Source organism: Corvus moneduloides, chromosome 14 (assembly GCF_009650955.1).
Source record: "Corvus moneduloides isolate bCorMon1 chromosome 14, bCorMon1.pri, whole genome shotgun sequence".
NCBI classification, from domain to species: Eukaryota; Metazoa; Chordata; class Aves; order Passeriformes; family Corvidae; genus Corvus; species Corvus moneduloides.
Genome location: NC_045489.1, coordinates 530,741 through 558,194, shown reverse-complemented (window position 1 = coordinate 558,194; position 27,454 = coordinate 530,741). Strand labels below are relative to the sequence as shown.

General features: G+C 44.4%; 1 protein-coding gene and 1 long non-coding RNA gene across 7 annotated transcripts in view; one reads left to right on the top strand and one right to left on the bottom strand.

Moving 5' to 3' along the window:
• FGF13 (fibroblast growth factor 13) overlaps positions 1–26,514 on the top strand; it is a 239,877-nt gene extending 213,363 nt beyond the window's left edge. For all 6 annotated transcript variants that reach the window (XM_032123717.1, XM_032123722.1, XM_032123719.1 and 3 more), the window contains 2 exons: positions 21,661–21,859; positions 22,372–26,514. In XM_032123717.1, coding sequence (XP_031979608.1) covers positions 21,661–21,859; positions 22,372–22,508 — 336 coding nt within the window. In that variant the 3' untranslated portion in view covers positions 22,509–26,514. The remainder of the gene's footprint in view (positions 1–21,660; positions 21,860–22,371) is intronic.
• LOC116450849 lies at positions 1,493–14,557 on the bottom strand. Its single transcript, XR_004242987.1, has 2 exons — positions 14,233–14,557; positions 1,493–9,941 (listed from the first exon to the last, which is right to left on the bottom strand). It is a non-coding gene; the product is annotated as an uncharacterized LOC116450849 (long non-coding RNA).
• Positions 26,515–27,454: the final 940 nt, after the last annotated feature.

Here is a 27,454-nt window from a genome sequence, read left to right as displayed (position 1 = left end):
AGGATCAGGGATGCTCTGGATGAGGTACTGTATAAGGACATCTGCAAAACAGGGCTGTTCATCCATAAGGATAAACAAAGACTTCAGGAAAGCAGGTTTCAGCAGAGAAAGCTGGGAGATAGACAGCTGTATCCAGAAGAAAAGCTAGAAGTTTTGATTTCTAAAATTTCTGAGGAAAGATTAGGAAAGTAGTATTATGGCCAAAAACCCACCATTTCAAAATGGCAATTTCAGTCTTTCTGTTGTATAATAGCCTAAATGTAGCATTTTAAGAATATCAGGAGATTATTTCTAATATTTTGTGTTGTGAAAAGATACAAGATTTTGATGTTCTTCATACCGATTTGAAGTAAGAACAGGTTTTGTAGTCCTGGTGTTTCCCATGGGACTAAGTTTGTTTTTATTGGCTGTAATAATACCTTATCATGATGCAAAAATAAGTGAATGAGTTTTGGGGAGCACTTGAGAGAAGGCTGCAGAGGGGCTGGCAGGGCTCAGGGCAGCTCTGGCCAGGCTGTGCCCAGCTGGGGATGGCACTGCAGGGGAGAGCCCTGTGCTGGGTAAGTGCAGCACATTGGATAGAGCAGAGCTTGGAAAAGGCTGGGCAGAGCTTCTGTACCACGTGCAGGACAAGAGGTTTGGGCAAATGATGTTCCCCAGATGTGTGTTTGATAGTGTTTGCAATAACCACCTTTGGTCGGCCCCGCTAGATGGATTTCTTGGGAAATAATAACACTGTGCTTTTGTTCATAGCAGGCACTAGAGATAAAGTTGTGTCGTTACATAACATTCATATGACTGAGAGATGATAACTTGCTCTAAAAAAGGTAATTCGTGAGCTGGTGGCCACTGGAGGCCTGTATGAAAGATTGTGAAGATACTAGAACAAGACACTGTCCTGCACACCAAAAGACTTCACATTATAAATTTAATCAAGATAATCTACCTTAGTTAAAAGGAATTGATTAAATTCCTGAGATGGGTAGAAATACGTATTTTATGCAGTTGCTCTCTTGATCCCCTGTTCAGCCTGTTAGTGAGGAGTAGGAACTCTTACAGGCTCTATAGGAAGTTGTACTGGACACTTCACTTTCAGAGCCCATGGAGAGATCTTGCCACGTGAGGAAATGACTGAAAATTCAGAGAGGATTTTTTTTTTTTTTTTTTGAGCAGTCATATTCCCTTCAAAAGGACATTCTTGAAATCCATTGTAAATTCCTGGTTTTGGTCAGCAGTCATAGAATATTTCTAGCTTTCCCTGGTCTTATTCAAATCTGGAACAGAGAAATATTTAACTGGGATTGTAGGGAAGTTTGTAAAAGTGATCATTGGAAAATCTGGAAAAAACAAGATAGATCTCATCTCTTCTAGGAAGAAGCCAGTTAACAGAAAAAGAAATCCAACCACAAATAAAAGTTCTTAAGTTTTGAAAGAGGAGACATTAAAAGAGCAGTGACATTTGTCCCCAATCTTTCCTATGCTGAAGAAGAGATGAAAAAGAAAAGTTTTCCTTTTATTTTCCAAATATAATAACACAATAAAAATAGGTCATGCCATTTAGTCTGAAACAGGCCATGGTTTCAAAAAATCAGTGCTTGTAATTTGTGTGTTTCTTGTGGGTTTTATCACTCAACACCCACATTACCTAATTATATACACCTCAAATCAAAACTGAAGAATAGCTTGCTTATTAAAATCTGTCATTGCTGTTAGAAAACATGTCACTGCTACACATTTTGTTTCTGTCAGCACCACTGCCACCCCAATACCCTGCTTGCCCCCTTCTACCAGTTACGTTCCTGCGTGGGTGGAAAGGGGAGAGCTCAGCAGGCTTCTCCCACGGGGAGAGGCAGCCCCTGGCTGGATCCCCTCCGCAGAGCATTTAGCAGAGCAACGCCCAGAGTGTGTGGCACTGAGATCTGCATCTGTGCCAGCTTTCTGATCTTCTTTCTTTGGAGGCATTAATTACCTGTTAGCTCACTTTTCAAAAGCATTTGTGCTGCTATCTTTCATCTTTTCCCCTTGCTCTTATGCATACTCTTTCATACTTGTCACGGAGGAATATTGGGATGGAAAACTTTTATCTCTTCCAATATTGGATTCTTCTTCACTGTGTTATTGCTGTGTCTGCAGCAACCTAATTTCCTCCTCCTCTGTACATACCTTTATTGCTGAGTTATTACCCAGGTAAATTGTCTCTCTTGTCATGCTGCCATTTGACACAAGGTGATTAGTTTAATAACAGGGGTTATTTTTTAGAAGCTCCCTGGAAAGGCTGATGGACAAAGGTGCCTCCCACGTGTAGTGCAGTGTAGCTTTATTATAACTGCATTTCACTCCTTGGCAGTTGAGCTGAACCTTGGATACAATTCCTCAAGTTGAGATATATTGCCCAAGAAGAAGAAATAGCAATGAAGAAGCAAAGAAGCCATTCATTAAAGCTGAGCAAATACGGACAAAAAAATGCTAATATTCACTTGATTTAAAAAATAAATTAGCTTTAGCTGTTTTTTCATCCCCCTTTGGCATTTATTTTCCAGAACTCTGCATCCCATCAGATTATACTAGTGTAAATGTTCTCAGAAAGCTCATTTTTAGCTAGTATACTGAATTATTTGTATAACCCCCAGAGACCAGTTCCTTGTAATTACACAAATAGAGTACTTGACTTGTAGCTACACACTGTAACTGGTGCAGTGGGCAACTGGTGATGCACATTAACCACGTTTTACTGGTATAGAGTGATCATCAGCAGCTCCTCCCACTGATTTCCCTTCCAACACGCCATGGACTCATTTTGTCAAGGGATGGAGAAGCTTTGTAGTGCAGAATTGATGTTTAAAACCATGGTAGCACCTTGCTGCTGGTGTAGCCCAGTTCCCTCTTTTTGCCAGCCAGGTGCTGGTGCCAGCAGTTTGCCATTGCCAAGAGCTTAGTTCATGCAGCCAGCCTCAGGGTGAGAAGAGCTTTATCAGGTAAAAACACCTGAAAGGTTTCACTGCCCTCTTGGCCTTTGCAGTCAGATAGTGCAGGTGGAGGTCACCAAGGTGTTGCTAGAGGAAACTCTCCCTCCAGAAAGCAGGAATAAAGTGCAGAGGGTTGGTCTGAAGATGTAGAATCATCACACAGTCACAGAATGACCTGGGCTGGATGGGACCCTGAAGATAATCTTGTTCCAACCCTGCAAAGGGCAGGGACACCTTCCAGTAGTCCAGGCTGCTCCAAGCCCTGTCCAGCCTGGCCTTGAGCACCTCCAAGGATGGGGTGTGCCCTGCTTTCCTTGGTATGCAGCTTTTCTAAGAAGTCAGAGGACAGTGCAGTTGCTCCAGTTGGAATCTGTGGTGGATGTAAACAGGAACGTGATGTGAGTGTAAATACAGCAGCAGCCTCCTCTTTGCTGGGATGAGAGCTGCCTTCCTGCAGGCAGGAGGCTTGGACCCTCAGCGGCTGCTCCTGAGCCTTTTCACTTTGGAAAAGGCAGATGTGACCATGATCCTTGTGGAACTTGAGACTGGGCACTCCTCTGCTAGTCCTAGCTAAATCCTGCTGCATCTTCTGAGTGGGAAAAGTTTTGCAGAAAAATGCAAAAGACAGGTTTAGCAATGTAGCAGGAGATGGTAAGGACAAATACTGGGACTATTTCAGGGCATTTTATGGGTTTAAAAACCAATAAATCAAGAGCCTCAAAACTTGTCTTGCCCTCAGTGTGCAGGAGAGCTTGGTGGAGTCAGCAGAAGGACAGAAAAAGTCTGTACTAAAAACAGTAGTGGTGCAAGAAGTGTTCTGGGGTTTTAATCCATGCTGGGCAATAAATTCCTCATTAGCCTTGGGCAAAACATGTAAGAACGAGGTTTTCATTTCCTTCTTTGTGAAAATGCTCATGTGGGAATAACATCTGAGTGCTGGGAGGTGCTGCTGGCAGACGAGTTCTGTTTCTGAAACCAAGGAGCAGCACAGGAGCCAAGCGTCGTGATGCACCGGGAACACACATTCCTAAAGCACTGCAGCACTTCCAGGGGTTTACTGGGAGTGCTGAAGTTGCTACTGAATCTAAAATGCACTTCAGCTCTGAGGATTTACTTTTTTAAAAAAAATGTTGAAATTACATCACTGCTGCCTGTCTCTGCCATGCTCTGCTCCTCTTATTTCCTGCTGCCTCTGATGAATATTTTTCATCTTTATCAGGTGTATTTTTTGATCTGGAGTTTTTTAGGGCAAGTAGGTCCTTCTTGCATGCCTGGGATATGCTCAGCATACCCAGAAAACTAAGAGTAAATGAACAACAGCAATATTATAAAGGTCTCTGATGATGAAAGGCTGATCTATTTATGTGCTGTGGTAGAAGGTAGCCCACTAATGGATTAAGACTTATGAAGGGATAATAAAACCAACTTAATATAAATACTTTTTTTTTTTGTATCAGTGAGAATGGAAATTGGGGGGTTTAAAGGGTTTAAACCTGTTGTGCTTTGCATCTGTCTGTGTGCCTGTATTGTAAAAGTAGTTTATTAGTAAATCATTGATCCATATGCATATTTTAGAGGTATCGTATTAAAACCCCAGTGATGAACTAGTCTATACATCATTCAATTCTTAGGTTATACGCCTTTTTTTTATATAATTCACATGAATGATTTAAAAATATATAAATCATTTTCCTGGCTGCAGAAGTAATTCAGCCCTTTGCATTCTTGCATCACACTGGCTGCAGCTGCTGGGAGCAGGAGAGGTGGTTCTCTTCAAAGACTATTTTGTTCCATGCACACTTCAACTATGTAAATGTGATTACACTCAGATATTATTTAGTAGTCCTCATTTTCACAATGGAGTGCAAACATGCATTGCTTCTAACAGTTGTAATCACTGTTGTCTTACAAAGCAGGAAATTGCATACAGTGCTTTGCTCCTTTTAGTATGTTCAGCTTCCCAGAGTGTCCCCCTGGGAAATGAGTCTTGAAGTCATGAAGAGACTTGTCCCGGGCCACTCTGGGAAGTGTCAAGCTTGAATTGGGCAGCTGCAGTGTCCTGACCCCAAACGGTGCTGGCTGACTGGAAAGGTCAGACGAGGTGGTGTCCACAGCAGAAGATGACATCCAGACCATCACTTGGCACAGCTCTTCTGTCTTTTTTCAGTAATGGTAAGGTTTCAGTGACAGCAATACATGAAAGATGGGCTCTGCTGTAAGGACAGAGCATCTTGCTTCCTGTGTAATTCCCTCTGTCTCGACAGGTCCTTGCAGTCTGGGTGTTGGGCGGGCAGCTGGTTGGTTTAAGCTAGACTTACATAATTCATTTGGGAGTGAGTTTGGCAAGCCTGTTTTAAAAAGTGATGTTGTAGGCTGGCAACTCCTGTCTTCTCTCATCTGAGAAAACTGGAAGAGACAGCTGTGATCTTTGATGGGATGAGGCATATCAAGAGCAGAGAACACCTTGGTGCCTCTGTGGCTGCTCCTCATCGTGACCACTCAGGGTTCAGGCAGGCAAGGGAGCATCTCTGGCTACTCCTCGAGATAGCTTTCTATGCCCAAAAACATGTTGCAGGAGAAGCAGATACATGGAAGGAGACGTGTCAGTGCAGTCTCAGCCCTGCTGGAGCAAACAGCAGGACTGGAGCAGTGGGGACAGCCTGGAGGGAAGGTGATGTGTGCCTGAGGGGCAGCACAGCTCCTGCTGGGTGTAGGGAAGCAGGACTCCAACACAGGTCTGTGTTTGAAGGGTAAGAGGCTTCATGAGCACATCCCTGCCAGCAGAAACAGCCCCTGGAGTGCAGTGGCTGGGTAGCCCAGGGGAGCAGAGAAGAGAAAAGCTGTAGCCCCGGGGGACTGAAATAACTCAGGGAATGCCCTGGCCCTGTGCTGGCCTGCTCAGGTACCTGGTAACCCTTCACACAGCTCTGGAGGGCGTTCTGCAAAAGCTGCTGGTGTCCTGCTCCTGCAAATGGGTATTTAATAGATGGGGAATTCCTGCCAGCATTGTCTGAAATGTTCTCTAGTCCAAGCCTAATGAAATTCCCATGTGAGCCCCATTGCCAGTCCTGCTTGTTCAGACCTCCAGTGCTTTGTTTGAGACAGTTGTGTGAAAAACCTGCAGCAGCCCAGGGAGCAACACCTATTAGTGAGCTGGCTGCTCTTCCCATTACCAGATGCTGTTTTAATTTACTCTGTACTTTGTCAGAATTTAAGATTTTCAATATATCAGTTTTCTTTCTCAGGCTGAAGTTTGTGGGGAAGTTTCAGCTCTTTTCACTGCTATTATTTCCAATAAGTAGACTTGGAAAATACTTTCTATTGTCCATTAAGTCAGAGCCTTGGTATGGGACTTTCTTAAGTCTCCATAATATCTGAGACAAGAAATTTTCATTTGCTCTGAGTTATACTTTTGCCCTTGCTGTGGGGGAAAAAAAAATAGAGTTTGACTTTGGCATGAGCTGTAAATCTCTCTCAGCAGATATCCAATAAAAACATATTAGGATTTGGCAGATAAGTTTTCCCCAAATGAGTTTGCTTTGAGCAGTAGAGCTAGGTGGATTTTTTTTTTTTTTTTTTTCCCTGGGACACTTGGGGAAAAGAGAAGAGAATGGCAGCAGTGGTGCAGGAGGCAGGAGTCAGAGTGGGGAGTGGAAGCAGCAGGTAGAGAGAGGCTGGTGGGGCAGAACATTTTCACCTCACAAGTGTGCTTCTCTCTTCCCATGCCAGGTTTCTTCAGTTGAAATGTGATTTTTTGGTCTGGAAAGCAGCTGACTTAATACATTTTTAGTGCTTTCTATTACTTTGCACAGATGAGAAGCAGCATCCCGGGTTACAGAGTGCTGCTCTCGCTGCAAACACAGCAGCAGAGGTGGGAGGCAGAGGGGTTCCCCCCATGACGCCCAGCCAGGTTTTTCTGTGTCACCCAAGCTGCTGACTCCAGCGTAGGATTCTTTCTTCTGCTGTTCGCTGTGTAGCAGAGAAATGTCAAGTTCCTGAGAGGATCCTCCCTGTGTCCCTGTTGCAAACCAGTGCTGTAGGAGCCCAGGGAAGAGGGCCCAGTGTGAGGCAGGGGTGAAGGGGGGGTGGCATCCAACCATGGCAATCTTGTATTTTACCTCTGTTCCCACTGTGAATATTTTGGTTGTCTAGTTAAGCTCTCAGAGAATGCAAATTTGTCAGTGGCAGCTGTAGGAGCTTGATGGTGGAAGAACAAAGTAGGAATTTATAATGTGCATATAATTGTAAAGAGAAGGATTTTTTTAGTGGAAGATCAGCAGTAGTGCAGAGTAATAATCATCTTAAAGGGTGACTCTCTAGAATTAGTTGTTATTTTGTTTGAGTCCTTTGAAATGGTTTCCATACTATATAATTATCTTAAATTTTAAGTGCTTCCTGCAGTGATAATGCGTGCATTCTTGCATTCTTATGTAAATGCTTTAGCGGTTCCCAGTGTCGAATTGGAAATGTCATTCAAGAACAGGTAATGGCTTTGCAAAATCTAGAGGAAGAAATTAATCCTTTTCTTCCTCATCATTTTCCAGTTTGCATTCTGGGCTTTCCTGGCTGTGTTTGCAGCTCTGGCAGAAGCTGCTTTTCAATAACAAACATCCAGTGGTGGGAGACACTGAAGTGAAGAGCTGAATCTCCCCAGCTGGAGCTTAAAAAGACAAGAGACCAGCAGACAAACTGTTATAACCTGCAGAAAGAAAATAATTAGTTTGTAGACCCAATTAATCCTAGGCAAAGCCACTTAGGAATAATTCTGAAAACATTTCACTGTAATGAAAGTCCAGGAATCCCTGCTAAGATGCTAATTTTTAAGTGGTGTTGCTGTGAACACAAGCAGCTGGTCCCTCTGGGCACCGTGGCCGTGGCAAAGCCGGGGCTGGGATCAAGGGCCGGGCTGTGAAGGTTTCCTGCAGGTGCTGTACCCCGAGCTCAGTCACTGCCTGGGGACAGTGTGAGTCAGGCACACCTGGGGACCCCGAGCTCCAGCAGCCCCAGTCTGTTGTACTTTGTTCCAGTTCAGCAAAACACCCCGGGCTGTGAGGGGTTCAGAGATGAAACCCCCAAGTCCAGGGAAGAGTTCACTGCCTGTTACGCCACAGACTGTGCTGTAGCTGTGGCAGATCCTACAGATGCAAAGGCAGTGCCTAAAGCAAAGTGTGATGTCCAGTCTGACTGCCCTGAAGGTGCCGTGCAGGGATCCAGTGATACCCACGGGTCCCTCTGGGAAGGTACACTTGCCTGGTCAGGCTCTAGAATATTTTGCAAGAGGGAGAAAAGGAAGGAACCTACAGATTCCCCATGAGGAGAGCATCATCTGGTGATCAAGGGTGTCACTTACAGCATAAAGCTGGTCATGGTGGAGGCTGTACTTGAACCAAAGAAACGAGACAAAGAGTTCTGCATTGTACAGAAGAACAGCAGTTAAAATACGAGGCTTGAAAGGCACTGTTTTTCACTAAAAAGCCTGGGCTGAGGGATTTCATGGCAGACCAGGAGTTCAGCCATACACCTTCTAGCTTCAAAGCAGGATTTTTGTCTACCTTTGCTGAACAGTTTGGAAAATTGACATAAATTCTTACATGTCATTCACTTTCAACAATTTAGAGGTCAGTCCTGGAGCACTAACTCAGGCAAATTCATGATTCATTTTAATGGGAGCTTTGCCAAAATAAGACTGTGAGGTTTGGGGGCTGTTTCCATGAAGGGGAAAGAAATCCCCATAAATACTGCAAAGCAAAACCTCTATCTTGGATGTACCCAAGGTAATTTCTTTCCATTTCAGCCATCAGACTCCCAGTGCCAAGGCTGATCTGGGGCAGACTTTCCCTGGCCTAGACAAGAGCAGAACTGAAATCCTCTTCTGTGCAGTACTTGGTATTAAAGCTCACTTAACCTGTCTCATATGGTGACAGAGTGGAACACTTGGGGCCACCTGAGGACAGCCTGTGCTGCTCTGCTGAGCTGTGACATCCTGGAATGGACCAGTCTAGCTAAGGTCTCCAGCAGAGCTCACAGACTGGGCTCACCCCCACAGTCACTGAAGGAGGAACCGGGCAGCACCTCTGCAGCTCAGTTTGTGGTGTGGTAGGAAAGGCCTGGCCCCTGTCTTGCTTTTGGCTGTGACAGAGTTCATTTTCTTCTCAGTAGCTGGTACAGTGCCCACTTTGGATCCAGCATGAGAATCCTGTTGGTAACGCAGTGATGGTTTGCTTGTGGCTCAGTAGTGCTTAGCCTCTGCCAGTGAGCAGGTGCACAGAACCCAGGAGGGACCACAGCTGGAACAGCTCACCCAAACTAGCCAAGGACATATTCCATGCCATGGAATGTCATGCTCAGTATTGAAACAGGGAGGAGTTTCCTGGAAGGGACCAGCTGCTGCTCAGGGATGGGCTGGGTGTCAGTCAGCAGGTGCTGAGCAACTCTATTGTTTTTCTTGGGTTTACTCTCTAACCGTCTCCTTTTTCTTAGTAGTGTCCATTTTACTTTGTTTCAGTTATTAAACTGTCCTTCTCTCAACCCACAAGTTTTGCTTTCTCTTTTCTCCATGGTTCTCCTCCCCATCACCTCAGATGCTTAGGTGAGCAAGTGGCTGTGTGGTATTTGCTGCCTGGGTTTAAACCACAACACCCCCATCAGCTTTGCCACTGTGGCTGCAGGAAAACTCCAGTTCTGAACTTGCCAGCCCATATTCTTTGTGCAGACTTCAGTAGGCAGGTGATATGATTCATCAGCAAATCCCTAAATCCTTGGTCTGCCATGCCTTCTTTCCCCAGCCTGTTCCGCTGTTTGTTAGGTTATACTAACAGCAGGTTCCCTGGACAGTGAAATGGAAGATCAGCCAGTGGGGAAATTGAAAGATGATCATCTTTTCTGATGGACAGGCTCAGCTTTATACATTCAGTTGCAGGCTCGTTTTGCTCTGCTCTCTCCTTGGCTGGCTGCAGACAGGTGTTATTTGCTGACCTGGAAAGAGAGAACCAGAATTCAGAGGCAGAACTGATCCAAGGCACTTTAGATACCGCAAGAAAAAATACAACAGTAGTTTTCAAACTAAACCTCGGACTTGGCTTTCAGATTCCTCCTTGTAATACAATGCACAGCATCTGTTAATCTCGTGCCAGAAGTTCTTTAACTGTGCTTAAAAGGACTTCCTGAGGCAGAGATACAAGGTTTAGTTTTAAAATCAAAGTGCTCACATAGTTCCCTTTTTGTATGATTCAGGGACAAAGATTTCATTTAAACCCTTCTAAATCCTTTCAGGGAGCTCCCTGTGTGTTCTACAGGTAACACTGTCAGAGAAATTGAGATTGAGATGGAGACGGAGATGGAGGTAGAAAGGGTTCTTTGACTCAAATTCTCAGAAAGCCCCAGAGGCTTGCTGGTGCAGATGTCTACGTCAGGTAGTGGTCATACCTATGTTTGAATTTAGTGTTTTTCTAGTTTTTTCACTGTGAGAGAACTCAGAACAGCTCTTCTGTTGAAATGTTATGATACAGAGATCTGCAGTGTTTGATTCATGGAGCAAGTGTCCCTCAACATTCCCAGAAATCTGCGATTGCAGTCCAGGCTATCTTAGGTTAGGGTTTTAAATTGCACCTCCCAGAGACATTTGGGTGTCTTCCAAGCTTAAATTAGGTTTGCAAGTGTTTTACCAGGGACCTGTTTCTCCTCTGCTGCTTAGACAACAGCAGCATGGTGTCTCCCAAAAGTCTGGCTCCAGAGTAATCTTTTACACAGCCATGGGGCAGCAGGGAGTCATAAAACAGCCAAATGACAGACCTTTGCAACGTCCATATCCCTGTGTGAGAAAGAAAACAGAGCTTTGTAAGCTTATCTGTGTGCTCAGGCAGTCTCTTGGAAGGACAGGGCTTTCTGTTTCTCAGCTTCATTGCCTTGCTGGAGGCCTGTTGAGAGGACATGCAATACCCAGCCCAGTCTCTAGACATTAATGGCGCAGCCACATCATGGAATGAGGTATTTTCCAATATGTTTGCTTCTTTGTGCATTATCTGTCTAGCTGGAGAACCCTGTTTAGAGCTACCAACTATAAAACCAAAAGAAACTGTATTTTGGAGGCAGCTTTGTGGGCCTGTCTGATGTGTCAGGGTCTGGTTTCCAAGGGGACAAGGAGAGGTGGAAGGGGGTGTTTTCTGCCTCCTCATCTGACCCAGCTGTTCCCAGGGACACATGCAGGCTTTGCTGGAGAGCACACTGCAGTTCCAGTGCTGACTGTGATGTGAAACTTCGCGTTTCTCCAGCTGCACAGTGCCAACTGCTTGTTGGAGCAATGCAGTGACTGCAGTGCCAGTGCACGATGTCCCCGAGGTACACCCAGGCATGTGGCACTCCTGGTACCTGTGCCCGTGCAGGGGAGCTGGGCTCTGCTCTGCTGCACAGCTCTTCTTGTGCAAAGTGCTGGAAAACTTCCCCAGACGTAAAATGTTGCTTACAAGATGTACGTGTATGTCACAGAGAGAAATTTAGCCTATTCTCTGCAGAAGTGCCCCTCCTTAGGTGGGGTCTTTACCTGCTGAAACAAATGTGTTCTACCAGTCAGCATCAGCTCTCAAATAAAGTCACTCTTACAGCTCATCTCCGTTGTATAATCCTTTATTACCTTGTTATTAAAAGGTTTTGCCATCTGAAATCTCTCAAATCTCACAGTTAGCCTACATCTCCAATACAAACATCCCTCCGAGATCCTCTTAGCAGCATACAGTCAATAGCATCATTTAGGGAGGGTGGGGAAATTCCAAAGAGCATCACTGCTCTATATCAAGAAGCAGGGTTTGGCTGCCAGTAATGCCCTGGCACTGTCAAACTACTGAGGTTTGAAAAACATCCCCCCGTGGCATTCATGAATAAACAGATTTCAGTAAATCAAGCTCATTTGAAAAGGTCTCATTATCATTTGGTCACATAGAGGTGCTGGTTTGCTCGGGGTGGAGCTAACCAGGTCCTTGAACCTGGGACATTCACATTATTATTATTATTATTACGCTCAGTCTTTTATATTTACACTTTGTAGTAAGCAAGTGAGCTGAATTAATAGTGACGAATATCAAATATCGTAGATTTCTTAGCAAGATGTCTGTGTGTCTTTGCAGGCTACCTGAACATTAGGAGCTAACCAAAATGCAGTAAAGACATGGGTAATATTTGCCTTGGTTATAATAAATACATTTTGGATCAGGTTCTGAAGGAGTCATTGCTTTTGTTGAGTGTAATGTCCTACTTAAGTTTCCCAGCACTGCCATTATCCATGTTAACAATTACGCTTGCAATGTAATGCTTCAGAACAAAAGCCTAATTCATAGGCCTGCTAGTTTGGTGTTATTTTTTAGTATATAATGCCAGTCCAAAAACTCTACCGCATTTATAACTTTACCAAGCTTTACAGGGGGATCCCAAATACGTTTGGCAGTGTTGCTGTAGGGGAGGCAGTGCCCAGGGCTGTGTGGCGAGAGAGCACAGCGGCCTGGGGCACTGCTGGGGGCACTCGGGGAGGAAAGGACAGAGCCTGTGCTGAGAACCCGGCCTGAGAGCACAGACTGAACCGACTGATCAGCTAAGCCAGAGACCAGAAATACGCATCCACATTAATAAAGCATACAGCCAAATGGCAGGGCTGGCCTTTCCTGTGGAACAGACTCTCAGCTGACAGCGAAGCAAGAACCTGTTTGATGTAGTGTGGCATTATTCCTTCTCTGCAGCTCCTGCTGTTATTTATCTTCCACTTGCAGCTCCTCACAGTCACTGAACAGAGGCAATTTCTGGTGTGCAGAAAAAGAGCTCGTTCAGCAGCATGTGAGCTCTTCCTCTGGAGCAGACCCCATCTTTCTTCTTTGGTGTCAGCAAAGCGGCAGGTGGAGGTTTGGGGAGGTCCAGGCTGAGCAGAGGCTGTGCTTGGGAGAGCTGCCTGCCCAGCCTGTGGGTGGAAGAGCTCTGCCTCCATGAGTTTCCCATCAGAAACATAGGATGGCACCTCAGCAGAGCAGCAAAGAACAAGGGGATCACTTCCACATCGATTTCCCCACCTGCACTCAGAGCTCTTGTAAAGACAGGCTTTCAGCCAGGCTCAGGTTACCACAGAGACAGCATACCCTGCTATCACTATTCCCACAGGAAGGATGGTAGCACTTGTTCTGACTCCTGTTAATTCAGCTGCTCTTCCCCAAAAGAGAAAAAGCTTTGTGTGCTTTCGTGATTTTCCATAGAATTTTAGGAGCATCCACTGCAAAAAGGGTCACGTCCCTGGTTGTAATTAAAGAGACGGATTTAGAGCTCGCTGCTAACACTGATTAGATTATTGTTTTCCAGCCCTTTAAGATAAATCTGCATGAATTCACGGGTGTCAGTCCAAAGGAGATCTCTTCCATCTCCTTAGCCCAGGGCTGGTGTCCTGTATCTAGGATACAGCAGTAAATGCCATACTCTTCTAATTAGCCCTGCTGCTTCCACAGAGCCTGTCTGGGGAGCTCTCCAGTGCTGGGAAGGCTGGACCACAGAAGTGCCAGGGGATTGTTTGGTGATGCAGTGTCCAGCATTGCTGGGCATCCTCTGCAGAAGCTCACAAAACCAAAGGAAGAGCTGGAGGGCAATTCTCAGAGGAACAAACCACGAGCAGTTTCCTGAAAACAAGGCACTTGTGTTGTACCAAGGCTCTGGCTCCTCGTAGTCCGTGAGATGCCACTGGCCATGTCCAGCAAATGGCAGTGGGCTCGGGGCTTGGCCATTGGAACAAGTGGGATGAAGGGCTGTCTGTAACTGAGAGCAGAAGATGATCCCCACACTTTAAAGGGATTTTTTTCAACTTAGATCTGTTCTTTTTTAAAAAGCAGTATGTGACACACTTAAGCTGAGGACATTCTGCTCAACAGCTGTGTTGGAGAGATTTGACAATACCAGGATTTGATGTCAATTATAACTGCTGGAAATCTGATTGCAGTGTCTGGCAGGTTATCTATGTAATAATGGGTTTGTTATAAAACAGGTTGCTTAGCATCTTTGGGGCTCTCTGCTCTAGCTCTGGGGAAGAAAGCCGTTTGAGCTGCCTTTTGCATCTTTCTCCCTTTAATATTTAAGCTTGGATACACTGACTAATCAGAGGGTCAGAAATACCACAAAATTGGACTATATTTATCAGAGACACAATTTAAAAGATAGAGAACTTTTGTACAAATGCACAATAGCGAGGCTGAGCAACAAAGACCATTTTACTTTGTCATAAGACAAATGACTGAAAATATCTTACCTCTGTTATGCAACTCAATGGTGCAGCCTCTTCTTAAATGTTATGTTTCAATTCTGGAAATGATAGAGAAAAAAAAAAAAAAGAAAGAATTCAGTGAAGGGTAATGAAAATGATTAAAGGCACCGAGAAACTTTCATATGAGAAGAGATTTAAAAAGATTAGGCCTGCTTAGTTAAGACAAGAGATGAATAAGCAGAGGCACGATGGAGAGATGTGGGGTAATGAATGGCACAGAAGAGGCACACTGAGTACTTTTATGTGCTGTTTTCCAAAATTAAAAGCTGAGAGAAGAAAGCTGTAAAAAAAAAACAAAAAACCAAAACCAAGAAATGTGCTTATGATAAAAAACAACAACAGACACATTTTAAATACGTTTTCTGCAGTGCTGGATTCACCTGTGGAAGCCGCTGTCGCAGGGAACAGAGATAATGAGCTTAGGAAAATTATGAAAAGGATTGGCTGCTCTGGGGAAAACTGTGAGCCTACTGAGAGGAAAAGGGAGTTCTCTTGTAGTTTTCAATGGGAGCACGACTCAGCAGCTGGCACAGTCCCAAGGCTGCTGGAATGATCCGCCAGCTCCAGTGGCTCTGGGTGTTTATTGCACATGCATGGAGAGTGACCTGCTGCAGCTGCCTGTGCTGCTGTACCATGACTCGAGTTCTCCTCCAGGCCAAGGAGGCGGGATTTCTCCCAGCATGTTTTCAGGGAGCACATCTTTTCCCTTTCCCCTTTCAAGAGCCAGGCAGGTCAGGCATTGAGCAGCTCTGCTGGGGCAGCTCTCGGTGCTTTGCTCAGCCAGGAGGATTTCATTCCTATGCTTGGCTCAGTGTGGGTGGGAGAATGATGAGAAAATGTAGCAGATCTGATCCAAGGTCCAGCAAGCTCACCACCCAAAAACGATCAGTGCACATACCTAGAGAAGAAAACTTGATCAGTGTGGAAGTACAGGGATACTTTCATCTCCCACTTTTCATCTGGAGATTACCTTAGCCAGAGGCTGTAGTGGTGTAAACCAGTCCTTGACCAAACCTGGCAGGGCATTCCAGGAATCCTTGGGCTTTATCATACAATACAACCTTGGATAGACATAGGGAAAGTTATTCTAGTTTGGTTTTCTTTTTTACTCAAATCGATGCCTACATAAGTGTAAGAAGATCTGTCTCCAAAGAGGCCTAATTACAAATGGACATATAGGCTTTCCTCTGCAGTTTCTGGAGCAGTAACAGGGATTCTGTATGTGGGAAACAATAAAAATTAAATATGATTTTAAAAATGGCTTCTAGGTAATAACAGAACTGTAACACACACATTGATCTTCTCTGTTAGTCTGGTTTAAAGCCTTCAGAAAACCTGACAGGCATTTACTGCTTAATGAACCTTCTCAAGTTTCACAAAACAGACAATGTTTAAAGACTAGTTTCTTCCTTTTATTTTATTTGAATTCTACTGATTCTGAACTAGGACTGGCAAGTCTGATGTCCTAAAGCTGCAGCAATTAAAAGAGGGTAGATGCAAGCATTAGGATGTGTTCAAATAAGACTTGATCCTTCAGGTAATGGCAGAGGTTTCCCTCTACAATGGTTCCAGGATCATCAGAGGTGAACATGAGGCAGAAGAGAAGAATTTGGGGTAAAGTGGATCTTCTGTCCTCCTTATTCACACCAGGTAAATTCTATGTCAAAACTTGGTGGGATGGATTAGGAAAGAGACCTGTGTTTGACATCTGTGGGGTGGAGTCCTGGGCATCTTGCAGAAGTTTTTAGCCACAATACAGGCTTTCTCCAGCAGGATTGATTGATTTCCTCTGCAGTATTCAGAAGAATACCTTCTTTCTGTATGTATCATGCCTTAGTTCTCTTGCCCCAGTTAAGGAATGCTTTAGTTAATCAACACAGTTGAAAAGGTGAAGCATCACCAAAAGACAGGGGAACAATAATATGATTATACATAGTTCCTGTCTCAATTAAATTTCAGCATTGTTTACAGTCATTGAGTCTTTTCCCTTGGGTCATCAGGCAGTGCATCCATTCCATGGGCAGAGCACACTGAGAGCACACCCAGCTTTAAATAGTTGGTTATTGATGTGCCTAAATGCCACTCAAAAATCTGGGCAAAGATGACTTGGACAGCTTTTCAAACTGAGTCACTGATAAGGGTAGAAAAAGAGTAATGAACAAAACTCACACCTCTAAAACTCTGTATTTGTAATTAATATGTTTTCTACTTCAGTTCACTGTGGGCATTTTTCCCTGAGTTTGTGCATTTGATTTGCTGCGCAAAGGAACGATGTCAAGGGAATCATTACAGGATCTTTTCAGTGCTTTTCTCATAGATTCAGAGAATACCTAGTGACAACCTGGAATCTTTCTCTGGAGATACTGGTTATCCAGCTGCTTCCTTGGGCTCCATTGTACTCTTCACAGAAGCTTTGTACTAAATAATTTTACACATCACTGACAGTTTGTGTTTCACTTGATAAATTCCTGTTTATTGCACTAGCAGTAAGGAAGATCCATGCTATGGAGTTGTTTGGGATCACTCTGCAGGAAAACTTTGCCTTCCTATCACTCCTGTCATTAAGTCGTTTTCCTGAATAAATTCAGTGTCTCTTCTTTATATAATTTTTGATCTAATTTTCTTCCTTCCATGGTTGTACGGCCAGTACAGATGAAGTGAATTCAAGGGGAATTACACTCTTCCACAAATCCCTCTTCATCAGCAGGTGGCTTGTCTGGTAGCAGTTAGTTCGGCCTTACTGAGGGCTTTGGGCTACCTGCAAAGTCTTTTTGAAAACTCACCTGGAAGAGGCATAGCCAGAATGATGCTCCTCACTGAGCTGATCCCACACCTGTCTTCAAAGCCCACACAGCTTTTTGGGTATCATCTTTTGCTGTGACTGACAGTGTTGTATACAGTCACAGTTACACGGTCAAAGAGTCCCACAAGATCTGTACGTACTCAGATTGTGAGTTGCTCCCACTGGCATGACCAGGATTCCTCAAAATAAGTAAACTTAAGCAAAATGGACAGCATTGTGAGATTGGAAGCTATCTGTGGAAACTGTGCTATATCTGATACAAAATACATTGCTTTAAGGTAATTGTCATTTTCCATTGCTGTAGCAAATGGCTTTTGGTGGCTCAGGAAATACCGGCTTCAGTCTTCTCACTGATGATCTAAAAGCTGTTATTTCTGATAACATTGAAGTTGAAGTATTCCCATCCTGTGCTGTTGATACCGCTGCACGTTACAGGGTGATGATCCAGAGGATATACCATGGAACATCACATGCCAAGATGGAGAAAATCAATCTCTGTTAATAAAAAAAGGCAGGCTCACTGGCGCAGAAAATCACTGCTCTGGAGCCTTAACGAGGCTCCTTCAAAAATTCATGATTATAAAATGGAATCCTGGGCTACATTATAGTCCTGAAAGAAATTGGGATATGGAGGGAAAAAAATCCAATTTTCATTAAGTGGAGAAAATAAAGGATAAATTCCATACGCAGACATAGCCATTGATCACAAGGAATATAATTACATGCTCAGTGTGTAAGAACATTTTCCAAGTTTCCCAAGTACACAATACTTTCCTTGAATACTTTTCAAAGTTAATTTTTCTTTTCTTGTTGTTTACTCATGCCTCTAGCACTAAGTTCATCTGAACAAAATCTGTGATTGTTCTAATAAACTGCTCTAGGGTAGCTTCAGGATACTCAGCCTGCAGTGAAAGAAAGACATTGAACAAACCCAGTCTTGACCTCATGACTTGAAGAATTTGGTGATGGCCTCTGCTGATGGTATCCACAATGCAAATTCAGTATGCAGTAAACAGCTGAGAGCAAACGTCTTCATCCTCCCTCTGTGCACTGTGCTTCAGCCATCCCCACGAGAGGCTCCTGTGATGCCACACTCTTTAAATACCTGCCTTACAAGCAGGTTTCCCCTTTTCTGTCCATGGGGAGGCTGTTCCTGCATCAGAGTCATTTGGAGCACAGAATAATTAACATGCAGTCCTGCAGTGTAGGTGCGTGTGATGGCTGATAGTTTGGAGGGGCTTTGGCTTCAGATACGTCTTCTGCACAAATAGAGCAGGAGGAATTCCAGCTTCGCTCTTATGGTATTTTAGCTTTCAGGCTTGGCATTCTGTAGTGCAGCTTGAATTATTTTAGATATAATCTAGTCAGCTGCCTGGAAATACAGCTACTCTAAGTGTATGCCACGAGGCCTTTTTACCATATTATCATACACCAAATTATTCTTTTTTAATTATTTTTCACATATTCAATGCAGCTACAGACTTGTTCATGAAGGAACCTTTCAGTAGTTCAGCTGATCAGCTCAAAACCAAGAAGCAGCCCCTGACAGTTCATCTCCTTGCTTACTTAAGCGTGGCTGAGTCATGACTACAGTGAATCCAGCACTTTCTTTTCGCTTTTATTTATTCATTCATTCATTCATTGTTAAGAGTGTATGTGTGAGGGGCTTGAGTGACTGCAGTTTATGGTCATGAAGGTGCCCTCATCAGTGACTTTTGAGGTAAGCAGAGACTGAAATACTGTTTCACAGAAATAATTAATCTTCATCTGTTTTGTGTAACAATGTAACCCTAACACTGGACTTTCCGGAACTCATTTGCATTATTTTCATTGCAAGGATGGACTAAAAGGACAGCTGAGGGACAGAAAAAAACTGGCCTTAGAATTCAATAGTTATATTTATAAATTTTCCATAGGATTGACGATGTGAGCTGGAAAACATCAGTGTTAATTGGGGCACTCGGCCCTCTCCTGATTTTAGCGTGCTCTTCCTCAGTATATTAATAAAGAATTTGCCAGCAGAGATAACATAATGGCCAATTTGCAGGTGCTGCTCTGCACTGTATCTTGAATTGATGTGCTCATAGAAGTCCCGTCCGTACTCAGTTGGCTTGGCACGGGGACTTGCCAAGCTCAGAAGAGTACATTTTAATTGGAATGCCCCCATGCTGCCATTCCTTTTTCAGAGCTTCCTCTGCAGTTCTCCTCCCTGGCTCGTTTTGTAACGAGTAGGAAAGACATACACTGGATTAAACTGAAGGCAAGGGATGGGTGGGAACAAACTCTTCCTAAAGGTGAGCAGCTGTTTGGTATTCAGGAGCAGGCAGAGCACTTCAGTTTCTGCAAACAGCTCGTGTGGGAGCTGTTTATTTGGGAAGGAGGATGCCATTCCACCGGGCAGCACCTTGCTGAAGCTGCAGCTGCAGCCTGGGAATTGGCAGGTGTCAGTCAAGGGAAACGGGCACAAATCTCTGCCAGCCCAGTCCAGGGAACGAGGTGTTCTGCTTTAGTGCCTGAAAAACTGGGAGGGAATTTGGCTTGATAACTGAGCATGGTATGGAGGGGTGTCTGTGTTTCTGTGCTGTTTGTTGTGAGGATCCACCCCCTTGTAGCTCCTGCAGAATCCCGGGATGCTCCAGGGAGCGATTTTCCCTGTGGTGCTCGTGGGGTGGCTGGCAGGCTGGGCTGCACCAGCAGCTCGGTGTGGGGCTGTGCATGGGCTCAGCCACAAACTCACAGGAGCACAGCACTTCCACGAGGGCCCAGGGAAAACCAGGAGTGAGGGAGGGGTTTGGTGTCTTTCCTTCTGTCTCCCCACCGTTCCTGGCCCTCTGTGTCAGGGGATTCTGGGCTGCTGCTCATTCCGAGGTTAACTTGCTTCCTGAGAGCCCCACAGTAAGTGTTCCGGTTCTGTTTGCAGTCTGACCCTCTGCTGCTGTGTACAAGCAGGCCTTTTGTACCCAAAACAGCTCCAAATTACTGTACATAAACCATAATCTTCCAGTGGGAGCACTGTAGTTTTCCATTTTGCTGCTAATTGGATGATACCCTTGCAATAGTCTTTGTTACCATGGCTGGTGCTGGGCAGGGAACAGTGAGGGAAGGCTTTTATGCAAAAATCTTACAAAAATGCAGTGACTGTCCCCATTTGACAGCAATTGAAACCAATTGTCAATTAACTAAATAACAACCAATTAGCTTAACGGAAAAAAAGAAGAAAATTGCTTGCTTCACATTCTTTGTTGAAGCAAATGCCAGTCAGAGAATGGGAGCTTTTTCTTTCTCTTATAAAGGCAAAATGGCAAAAGATGTGCAGAAAATGCAGAGTGGTGGGTTTCTTTTTTTTTCCTAATACCATCTTTTTCTCACATAAGAATATTTTAGAAACTAGATAAGAATATCTTAAGCTCCTGAGACATTTAATTTCCTGTGATATTTTAAAATCAAAATTACAATCATTATACAAGCACAATTTTTCCTCCTTTCTTTCACGCCTCTGTAGGGTACTGTAAGCACAAGGGCAGCTCCACTGCAGCTGGCTGCCTTCACAAGGGAAGAGCAGCAAACATCTGGCTGCTCTGTGGTGCAATGACAGCCACGATTGAGATGTTAACATTTGCATCACCAGACGAAACCCTTCTTCTTCCATGTTTTATGGACTCCTACAGTCCATAGGTGAGATGTTGCCAGAACTGGTAATGTTCAAAACCCAAAGGACCCAGGGCCGTAGGAAGCAGCTGGGTGGGGCTCTCAGGACTGGTGTTTGATCTGAGATCCCTCTAAGAGCCATGTTTCATGTCTGTATCTGTTTTTGAATCTGGGCAGCAGTGCAGTGGTACTGATTCAGTCAGGATGTTGCACGGGGAGAGCCAGCACACCACCGGCAGGAGGAAAAAGGCTCTGTCCTGGTTTATTGCTCTTTGTTTTCACTATCAGCTCAATACCATCCCCCCAAAAGACACAGTACAATCCAACAGGAAGGCTAAGGCTCGATGCCACAGCTGTGGTGCAGTCCTGGAGCAGAGGTTGATGTCTGCAGAGGGTCTCTGACAGCTGGGCTCTCGTGGATGATGCACCAGGCAGAGGAGGAGCAGAGATGAGACCACAGAGGCAGCTGCTACGAGCTAACTTGATATTGCTGGGTTAGTAAAGAGACAACCATGAGCAAATGCTCATGGCACACTGGCTTTGGATTGTTACTGCACTTCTCTCATGAGCAGCTAAGGCCAGCAGTTAATGCACAAGGGCGTTCGGTGGCCTCACTTCCTGCTGATAGGGCTGGACCACAGCTGGTCCCACGGAGCTGACACAGGTCTGTGTCTGCCTAATATCCATTAGTTGCATCAATCAATAAATCTTCACTTAGACTTTTTACTCACTGTTCAAAGAAATCTTATTATGTTCTACTTAGAGCTGCTCACAGCATCATCTCACAGGTTTCAAATTGTGTTACTCTTTGTTAATACTTTGAGGACCTGTGTTTCATGATTGGATAGCTGAGGATGAGAGGTATGACTCCTAGCCGTTCGGAAAGCAATGGACATTGGATGCTTTTCATTAACTGATGTGAGATTTGGCCCTGCACGCATTGATCTGTTGCTTTCTTACAGGAACACTTTACACCTGAATGCAAGTTCAAAGAATCAGTATTTGAAAACTACTATGTGACATACTCTTCAATGATCTACAGACAGCAACAGTCTGGCCGGGGTTGGTATTTGGGTCTTAACAAAGAAGGAGAAATAATGAAAGGAAACCACGTGAAGAAAAATAAACCTGCAGCACACTTTCTTCCAAAACCCTTAAAAGGTAATTGCTTGGGTTTGCTCCATTTATCTGAACTGATGCTGTCTTATGTCAGTGTTTAATTGCTGTGCATATATAATTGACATGTCCAGCTGCTTATGTAACAGGAGTGTAATGTGTTTGTAACATGGGGTTGGTCTAAGCAGAGCTCAAACAGGTTAAATCACAACTATGGACAGTGCTACTTCTCTGTTAGTAAGGAAATGCTGATTTTTATCAGCTAAGGTCTGTCCTGCCAGGCTGTGTAAGTGCGGTGGGTAGGTGGCTGGTTTAACTGGGAGACGGAGGAGCCCTGGTTTTCCCCTTCTGTAAAATGTCAGTCCATGGAAGAGGATCTCAGAGGTTCTCAGGGAGTGTTTGAAATGGAAGAAGTCTCCTTGCCATGGGTGTTTGATTCTCTCCTTAGGTTGCATATTGCTGGCTGAAATACCCCAGCATTTCACAGCTGGGCTTTGCCCCCACAGCATGGGCAGCCCAGGACCCGTGCTGATGTTCTGCTCTCTCTTGCTTTGCAGTGGCCATGTACAAAGAGCCTTCTCTCCACGATCTCACAGAGTTCTCCAGATCTGGAAGTGGGACCCCAACAAAGAGCAGAAGCGTTTCAGGAGTGCTAAATGGGGGTAAATCCATGAGCCAAAACGAGTCAACGTAGCCAGGTTCAGGCAAGCCAAGTGCTCTCTAAACAGAACCTTACCTCTGGATGCAGTTGAATTCTTACTCGCAGTCTTTCATCCAAACGTTCAATTGCCCAGGACAAGCCACCGAACTCGCATAGGTCACTCGTTTATCAGCCATTAGATCTCCTGGTTGTCAAAGGATACACCCCAGTAATGTAGAATATGCTTATGCATATCACAAGGCAGTTGGATAGCCAGACAATACAACTGCGGAAAAAATCTCAGAGAAGAAATGTCCAGCTCTTTCTCTCTCTCACTTTTTCTTTCTCTCTTTCTCTCTCTCTCCTATGCTTTGTGGAAAACGAAACAAAAACATTTCACAGCATTCAGTGCTGATAAGAATTTGCTTTCCAACTCAGAAAAAGACCACTTTTGCTCTTCAAAGGAAATTTTAATGCTTGTATGTTTTATAGGGGCAAACAAAAAACAAATATGTAAACTCTGTTGTTTCCTTGGCTTACTGTTTTATATCTAAGGCTTGATAAAAAAATGTATCCTTTAATTTGGAGTAGTGCAACTTTTTGATTTCTGAACTCCAATGGGTCTTTAAAGCTATGTCTTTAAAAAAATAATTAAAAATTCAGGGTCGGAACTGAGAGTTGGTGTCTCAGGCTCAAGCAAACAGTGTTCTTGTGGTTTTAAACACAATGAAATATAAATTTTTATAGATTTGTAGTTTCTGGTAAAGTTCTTGTGCTAACCCCAGTCTGTAGGAATTGAGTTGTTTTGTTATCCCAAGTGGAAGTTAACAGAAAGGGATAAAATTATCCTCCAGTGTAGATTTCTCTTAATTCCATTTTGTGTGTCATGTTAAACTATCGTTGTGGCTTCTTTTCTAAAGACAGAAACTGTGGAATTAAGGTGACTTAATTTTTTTATAAGAAACGTCTTATTTGTAAAAGTCCTTTCACTGTAACGGGCACGTGAATATTGTGTAGGAGGAAGCGTTAGGACAGGTTACCCCTAAACAACATATACTTATACATGCTATTGGAAACAATTGTTTAAAAAATGTAGTTAGGTTTCCATTTAGGTCATCATGTCTGTTGCATGGGAGAAAGTTGGAATATTGGCATAGAGTTGCATGATGTGTAAGATTTTGTGCATTAATCATTGTTGGATTCTGTGCTCCAAAACTGAATTAGTTCTGTACAGGCAGCTTTCTGCCTGGTACAAAAAAGTTGTTTATTATTTGTTGTATACACAACCATGCACTGAATAAACTATTTATATTAAGATGTACTTTTTAAAAAAGCTTGTTTGATTATATGCTGTACATCCATGATTAATTTTAAGGGAAAAGGGTTGGCAATTAAATTACAAAGTTACAAAAGATACTGTAATGAATGTTCAAAGTCTTTCTGTGTGACGGTCATTCCCCTGTAACGCCATACACTGCAGGAATCCGAACATGTTCTTTGCTTTTGGGTACTGTTGGAGCTGGTCCTGCGTGCCCAGCCGAGATGCTCAAAACACAGCAATGCTCAAGTGTCACCAAGCCTTGGTAATGACCCCCCTGTGCTGCTGGAGCCCCCTGAACTGCACTTGTCTGCTCTGAGCCTCTGCCCTGCTCCGTGTGTGCCCTCCCTGCCAGACTGCCCCGTGCAGCCCCTCCAACCCTGGCATGGGGCTCCAGCAGCTCCAGGCAGCTCCAGCACTGCTCGTGGGCATCACTGCAGGGGCGTTTAGCAGCCAGCTTTATCTGGCCTTGAGGAAAAAGGCTCCCATGCCTTTGCTCTGGAGGGAAAGCATCCCTCCTGCCTTTTCTCTCTGAAAACACCCAGGAAAACTTTTCTCATGTGCAACATCCAGGCAGCTCTGACAGGTGTGCTTCACTCATCAAGGTGTTCCAAGAAGCCCTAGCCAGGGACAGGTTTTCATCATGGGTGGCTGAAGAACCAGTTCTGGAAGACAATAATGGAAATGGAGGCAAAAATCTACCCCTAATGTTAGATTGAAATCAAAATGAGATACTCTGTTGTCTGCTCTGTGTTCCTCCAACTAGAACAAGCTGGAATTAAACTAGTTTTAAGGTCAGGGCTGAGAGAGGAGGAGATTGTTTCAGATCAAACCTCCTGATTTGTTGTTTCATGGCAAATAGTAAATGAAGAGCTCTGGCCTGCTCTTAGAGGGCCCAGGCTTCCACAGCTTGCCTCTTTCCACAGGGTGAAGAAAGTGGGAGCATATCCAGTGCCACAGAAATCCTTAAAAATTAAACATGTGGTCATGATTGCTCCAGAGGTTTTGATAACTCAGTGGGCCTGGATCATCTCTTCCCTTCAACTAAATGTGGGATGTCCTTGGGGAACATTTTCTGAACCCTCCCGTCCCCAAACATCAAACTCATTCAGGTACATGTTCCAAAAAAGGAGTCTTGAGTGCCTTAGGAACATAAAGCCTGATTTGAAAATAGGCATATTTGTAGCAAAGCTAGTTCAGTGCTGAGTGTTTACTGTCCTAGAGGTAACTGGAGCTCTGCTGCTTTGCTTTATAGCTGCATGTTCCTGTTACTCTCCATCCTCAGTACTCCAGCCCTGAAGATCATCTGCAGCAGAAGGAAAATTCTTGTCTCACAGATCATCCCTTCTGAGCTCTATAGTCTGACCCATCTTTTGGGTTGGTGTCAGCTGTGAGCATTCACTGCCAAATCTCTTGTTCCAAAGCTTTCTGATATACCAGGCTAACAAAGGCCACTCTTGGCTGGAGATGAGGAGAGAGATGTGGTGATAGATGAGTCATAAACAGATGTTTCTGACAATTACATTAAATTTCTGACAAACCGGCTCCAACAATATTTTTCCTTCAGATTACTGAGGACTGAAAAGGTAATAATCCTGATAAAGTGCTGATAGTAGACAAAAGATTATGTACTCTATGAGCAAAGTGGGGAGGGTTACATGTAGTCTCTGGAGCCATAATTAGGATTTAATAAGGAAAGTTAAGAGTTAAATGTGACTTAACAGACAGTGAGTGAAGGTAATATTCTGCCCCAGACAGCAAAGTTAAGACAAGAATGTTGCTTCATCAGAGGACCAGATGGAGGAGTCAGACTCCAGAATATTTATTTGTCTTTCAGCACCCATCAATTAGAAAGTTACATGCACTATTTTCTGCCTGGCTGTGAGCCACTGACCATCTGCAGAACAGGGTCTGGGGCCCTTCTGGCATTGCCAAGGGGGTGGTGATGCCTTTCCCGTGCCCGTTCTGCTGTGCTGCCCCTCCAGCAGTGCTGCCCACAGCCCGGGGGCTGGAGCTGCTCGGGAGCTGCGAACCCCTCACCTGGCAGAGCCCCGAGCCACGCGGGGGCTGTGCAGACTAATGCCACCTGCCAGCCCCAGGGGAAACAGGTCAGCCCTGAAGCTGGCAGGAATGGTGCTGGGAGCACAGCTCGGGCGAGGCACAGCTGCTGCCTTCTTGTGATCCCCTGGGAGAGCTGAGCTGCTTCCTCGGGGGTCTGTGCAGGGGGCTCAGACACTGCTGCTTGGCCTGGTTTGGGGGTGAGGGAGAGTGGGAAGAGTTCTTCTCTGTATCACAGAGATCTTTGGTTTTTCTTTTCCTTTTTTAATTTACCTCATGCTACCTCATAGCATGGTTGTATCTCCGTAGCCACTTGCTCAGCCATGTTCATCAATGGAAGACAATTCCCTCTTTGGGGAAAACATCCCCAGGCCAGCCCAGGGAAGAGCAGTGCCCCTCCTGCAGCACCGCCCACTGTCCCCAGCGCTGTGTTCCCGTGGGATAAAGGCGGTGTGACGAGCTCAGGGATGCTGTGGCACCCAGGCCTCTCCCCAGTTGAGCACCAGTGTGGAGCCAGGTCTGGCAGAGCTCTGCTGTGTCTTGAGTATCTCTGCTGGAGGCCAGGGCCAGCTCTAATGGGTTTAAATGTCTCCCTGACATATCCTTGACCAGGACACTTTTGCAGGACAGAATCTGTACGTAACAACCTCCTATCTTCTAATAAATAATTCTCTCTTAAACAAACTCCCTCTTGCCTGGGCTCTGATTTTTTATCACTGCAGATACTACAAGGGCTCTCTGCTCCACCGCCACTACTACACCATGGCTTAGCTTTCCCTGGGATAGAGACCCTTCTGTATTAAAATTGTCCTTTCCCTGTCTTCCTGAACCAGAGAGGGGCAACTTGAGTGGTCGACCCAAGACCAGCAAAGATGGATGCTTCAGTTTTCTGTAGCCTCATCATGGTCATTGAAGGACCCCAAAAGTGTGATGCATTCTACCAGCTCAGAGAATGGCTACTCAAAATGCTGGAGCTCAGTTTCCTCCTTGATGTAAGACCAAGACAAAACCCACCATGGTTTTGTCTGACTTTGGCTCTGCAAAAATGACATATAAGTACAGTAGAAAGCCTATTTAAAATAAGTTAATTTTTTAGGGAAAAGACCTGTCATGCAATTTATCCTGAATAACTCCAGCTTTGGCCTTTTTTCAGCAACTTTAGGGGGAGATGTCCTTGACAACATAAAATTTCGAATTCACAGAGTAAATTTTTAAGACACTCCCTTCCCTGGCGTGAGTGAGCAGAGCTGTGGGGCCCTGGTTCATGCCTTTTGGATAGCAGGTCCTGAAATGAGCTGGGTTTGCTGCTGTCCAATGGCTTTTATTGCTGATCAGCTCCAGTAGCACATCTTACCCTGCTTTGAGGACATACCACATCAGTTTGGGGGGCACTCAGTCACCTTCTGCAGCTCCTCTCAAGGGGAAGTTTAAATATTAAAGGAAAACCCAAATTTGAAACACATTTTACATTAATCAGAGAAATTGATGTAATAAATTATTCTATCTCATCAGGAATTAGAAGACAACTTACAGGTTTCCCTTCAAAGATCATTATTAATGATTTAAGAGTCTTAAATACCACATATGGAAAATTACTTTCAAGCACTCGTAGGCCTAATTTTTT